The 5,000-nt window shown below is 51.8% G+C and overlaps 1 protein-coding gene across 1 annotated transcript in view; it reads right to left on the reverse strand.

The window, feature by feature from the left end:
- The window catches only part of LOC143277124 (transmembrane and coiled-coil domains protein 1-like), a 36,813-nt gene that overhangs the window by 30,643 nt on the left and 1,170 nt on the right, over positions 1 to 5,000 (reverse strand). Inside the window, exons 2-3 of the mRNA XM_076581862.1 lie at positions 2,470 to 2,668; positions 342 to 567 (exon numbers count right to left, since the gene is read on the reverse strand). Of these exons, the coding sequence (XP_076437977.1) occupies positions 342 to 567; positions 2,470 to 2,668 (425 nt within the window). The remainder of the gene's footprint in view (positions 1 to 341; positions 568 to 2,469; positions 2,669 to 5,000) is intronic.

Below are 5,000 nucleotides of genomic sequence, written 5' to 3' on the forward strand. Positions count from 1 at the left end.
ACTCACTTCAAACCCTGGCCGATATCTCTCAACACCTCCTTTGTCTGGGAAACGTTATTAAATTCAAAACATGAAGACGTACCACCAAAAAAAAAACAACACTCCCACACGACCCTAACCAAAAAAGACCCAAACCCCCAACCCCTCCAAAAGAACAACTCACTTCAAACCCTGGCCCACGTCTCTCAACACCTTGGCCAGCACATGGTGTGGTTGAAAAAGCAAAAAAAAAAAAAAAAAAGTACCCAAAAACAAAACAAACAAAATCACACCATAAATCGCCACCATGACCCAAACCAAAGACCCCAACCCCCCTGACCCCCCTAAAAAACCCAACTCACTTCAAACCCTGGCCGACGTCTCGCAGCACCTCCTTGGCCTGTTTGTGTCCCGGGACCCCGTGCGTCTCGATCTCCTGCAGGCGGCGCTGGTACTGCTCCAGTTTCTTCTGAAGGTGGTTAATGGAGTGGGCCGACTTCTGGTTGCGTTTCTCAAACACCGTTTTGATCCTCTGGTTCTGCTGGCGGTCTGCGCTGGCCGCCAGTTGCAGGTATTCGTTCACATTCGCTGTCGGTGGGAGAGAAAAATACAAAAAATATGCGAGTCCGAGTTTATATGCTTGTGTTGTGTTGTGTTGTGTTGTGTCGTGTTGTGTTGGGGTGGGGTGGGGTGGGGTGGGTTGTGTTGTGTGGTGTGGTGTTGTGTTGTGTTGGGTTGTGTTGTGTGGTGTTGTGTTGGGTTGTGTGGTGTTGTGTTGTGTTGGGTTGTGTTGTGTTGTGTTGGGTTGTGTGGTGTGGTGTTGTGTTGGGTTGTGTGGTGTTGTGTTGTGTTGTGTTGGGGTGTGTTGGGTTGGGTTGTGTTGTGTTGTGTTGTGGTGGTTGGTTGTGTTGTGGTGGGTTGTGTTGTGTTGTGTTGTGTTGTGTGGTGTTGTGTTGGGTTGTGTTGGGTTGTGTGGTGTTGTGTTGGGGTGTGTTGGGTTGGGTTGGGTTGTGTTGTGTTGTGTTGGGGTGGGCTGGGTTGTGTTGGGTTGGGTTGGGTTGGGTTGCGTTGGGGTGGGTTGGGTTGGTTGGGTTGTGTTGTGTTGTGTTGGGGTGGGTTGGGTTGGTTGGGTTGTGTTGGGTTGTGTCGGGTTGTGGTGGGTTGTGTCGGGTTGGGGTGGGTTGGGGTGGGTTGGGTTGCGTTGTGTCGGGTTGTGGTGGGTTGTGTCGGGTTGTGGTGGGTTGGGGTGGGTTGGGGTGGGTTGTATCATGTCGTGTCATGCCATGACTGTCTGTTGTTTGTCTGTGTATGTCTGTGTGTGAGTGCATGCATGTGTGTGCGTCACTGCGATCCCCCCCTACACCCCTCCCCCTAACCCCCCATTCCCCCACCAGCACTCCTTTTGTATCTATTTATTTCCTTTTTTATCTTCAGTTTAACGTCTATTCACTATATGTGATTTTAGACGGTTTTATTTCCTTGCTTTTGTGTGTGCACACACATGTACATGCATGTTTGCATGCCGGCACGCATACATGTGTCTTTTTTTGTCTTTTTTTTTCTCTTTTGCTTCCCCGTCATCTGCACTGTTTCAGTGGCACTGCTCCCACACTGCTCAATCCCAGTCCCCCATACACGGCCAACAACCCGCGTTCGTCTGTCACACTCCAAGCATTGGCAGTCCTCAGGGAACCATTGATGTTAGGTCGCCAGGAGGCCACACACCAGAGGAGAACCTGCACTGCTTCTGATTCACTTTGGTGGTGTTCAGTGGTGCCTGTTCTGATTTAATATACTTAGGACACCACCTACTAAGCCCCCTACTGACGACAACAATGGCTTTGTCACAGAGCCAGACTTGAGTGAGTATCCCTCTCAAGAGTGGAGACCACCACCACATCCCTCCAACAAAAGCCCCCGATGAATCTGCCAACACTGAAGACCTTGACAGGACTCAGCCCAAGCACACAAGTGGAGGGGTATCAACACTGAAGACCTTGACAGGACTCAGCCCAAGCACACAAGTGGGGGGGTATCAACACTGAAGACCTTGACAGGACTCAGCCCAAGCACACAAGTGGAGGGGTATCAACACTGAAGACCTTGACAGGACTCAGCCCAAGCACACAAGTGGAGGGGTATCAACACTGAAGACCTTGACAGGACTCAGCCCAAGCACAGAAGTGGAGGGGTATGGAAACTGAGGTCCCCATGACAGCAGGGCATCAAAGGCCACACACTTTGGGACTTTTTTGTTTATATTGGTGATGATGGAGGAGGAGGATGACAATGCTGCTGCTATGGAGGTCCATTTTGGTTTGGGACTTCGTCACAAGGCTGTACTCTATGCTTCCTTTCATAATGATATCCTGGCGTTAACCAGGCCCAAGAGATACAGACACTTGCAGTGCAGGTCAGGTAATTAGACATGCATGCGTCCTTCGTTACCTCCTCCACCCCCTTCCCCTCTCCCACCCTGCCCACACTCACACTCCTTGTGTGTCTGCTCCTGCTTGATCAGCTCCTTGGTCTTGTTGATCTTGGCCTGCAGATGGCGAATGGCTGCCCGTGCTTTGTGTGTGTCACCCCCGACCTCCGACCCCTGACCCTCCAGGCTGCCCTCGTCGCTGTGGGTCACCGTCAGTGTCTCCGCTTTGCCATTGGACTCCCAGAAGGGGCCGCCATCCACCTGGAGGAATTATTGTGTGGGTGTGAAGGTGAGATGGTGTTGGAAATGTATGACAGTCAGTCATGTCTGACTACGACCATCAGAACAGCAGAGGAGGTAACTACTCTCCTGACTATCTAGCCTAGAATTTGATTATAGTGGACAGTCTCTTCCCCACCCTCTCAGCCAAGAGGGTTTTAGGACGGTCAGCGTTCCCTAAGGCCAACTAGCCCTCCAAGGCTGCAGCACTAAGAGCCAGCGCAATCTTGCCTCCTAGTCTGAGAGTGATTGTCCTTCACAGAAGACTAAGCTGTAAACGATTTCCCATTGACTGGAGAAACCACTGACAATACAGCTCTCACTCTGCTGCTGGCCCAGCTGTAAACTGATGTCAGTCTGTGATAAAGGCTGAGTGTTGGGCCTGTTGGAAATATAATAATGATAATGATAATGATAATAATAATAATAATGATATTGATAATGATAATTATAATAATCCAATTAATACAGCCTCTTTCCGTGTAAAACATGCTCAGTTCTGCTGTACAATGTAAAGACCAAGAAGCAAAACATGCATTTAAACACTAAAATGAAAAACTTATACCTGTGCCAGAAATCAGCCAAACACTCAGATATATAATGAAAAACTTATACCTGTGCCAGAAATCCAGCCACCACACCACACCACACCACACCACACCCACCCCACCCCACCCCACCACACACAAATCCTCACACAGTCAGAAGAATCCACCCCACCCCACCCCACCCCACCACACACAAATCCTCACACAGACAGAAGAATCCACCCCACACCACCCCACCCCACCCCACCACACACAAATCCTCACACAGACAGAAGAATCCACCCCACACCACCCCACCCCACCCCACCACACACAAATCCTCACACAGACAGAAGAATCCACCCCACACCACACCACCCCACCCCACCACACACAAATCCTCACACAGTCAGAAGAATCCACCCCACACCACCCCACCCCACCCCACCACACACAAATCCTCACACAGTCAGAAGAATCCACCCCACCCCACACAAATCCTCACACAGTCAGAAGAATCCACCCCACCCCACCCCACCCCACACAAATCCTCACACAGTCAGAAGAATCCACCCCACCCCACCCCACACAAATCCTCACACAGTCAGAAGAATCCACCCCACCCCACACAAATCCTCACACAGTCAGAAGAATCCACCCCACCCCACACAAATCCTCACACAGTCAGAAGAATCCACCCCACCCCACCCCACACAAATCCTCACACAGTCAGAAGAATCCACCCCACCCCACACAAATCCTCACACAGTCAGAAGAATCCACCCCACCCCACACAAATCCTCACACAGTCAGAAGAATCCACCCCACCCCACCCCACACAAATCCTCACACAGTCAGAAGAATCCACCCCACCCCACACAAATCCTCACAGTCAGAAGAATCCACCCCACCCCACACAAATCCTCACACAGTCAGAAGAATCCACCCCACCCCACCCCACACAAATCCTCACACAGTCAGAAGAATCCACCCCACCCCACACAAATCCTCACACAGTCAGAAGAATCCACCCCACCCCACCACACACAAATCCTCACACAGACAGAAGAATCCACCCCACACCACCCCACCCCACCCCACCACACACAAATCCTCACACAGACAGAAGAATCCACCCCACACCACCCCACCCCACCCCACCACACACAAATCCTCACACAGACAGAAGAATCCACCCCACACCACCCCACCCCACCCCACACAAATCCTCACACAGACAGAAGAATCCACCCCACACCACACCACCCCACCCCACCACACACAAATCCTCACACAGTCAGAAGAATCCACCCCACACCACCCCACCCCACCCCACCACACACAAATCCTCACACAGTCAGAAGAATCCACCCCACCCCACACAAATCCTCACACAGTCAGAAGAATCCACCCCACCCCACCCCACCCCACCCAAATCCTCACACAGTCAGAAGAATCCACCCCACCCCACCCCACCCCACACAAATCCTCACACAGTCAGAAGAATCCACCCCACCCCACCCCACCCCACACAAATCCTCACACAGTCAGAAGAATCCACCCCACCCCACCCCACACAAATCCTCACACAGTCAGAAGAATCCACCCCACCCCACCCCACACAAATCCTCACACAGTCAGAAGAATCCACCCCACCCCACCCCACCCCACACAAATCCTCACACAGTCAGAAGAATCCACCCCACCCCACCCCACCCCACAAAAATCCTCACACAGTCAGAAGAATCCACCCCACCCCACCCCACACAAATCCTCACACAGTCAGA

This window comes from Babylonia areolata, chromosome 33 (assembly GCF_041734735.1).
Source record: "Babylonia areolata isolate BAREFJ2019XMU chromosome 33, ASM4173473v1, whole genome shotgun sequence".
NCBI lineage: Eukaryota > Metazoa > Mollusca > Gastropoda > Neogastropoda > Buccinidae > Babylonia > Babylonia areolata.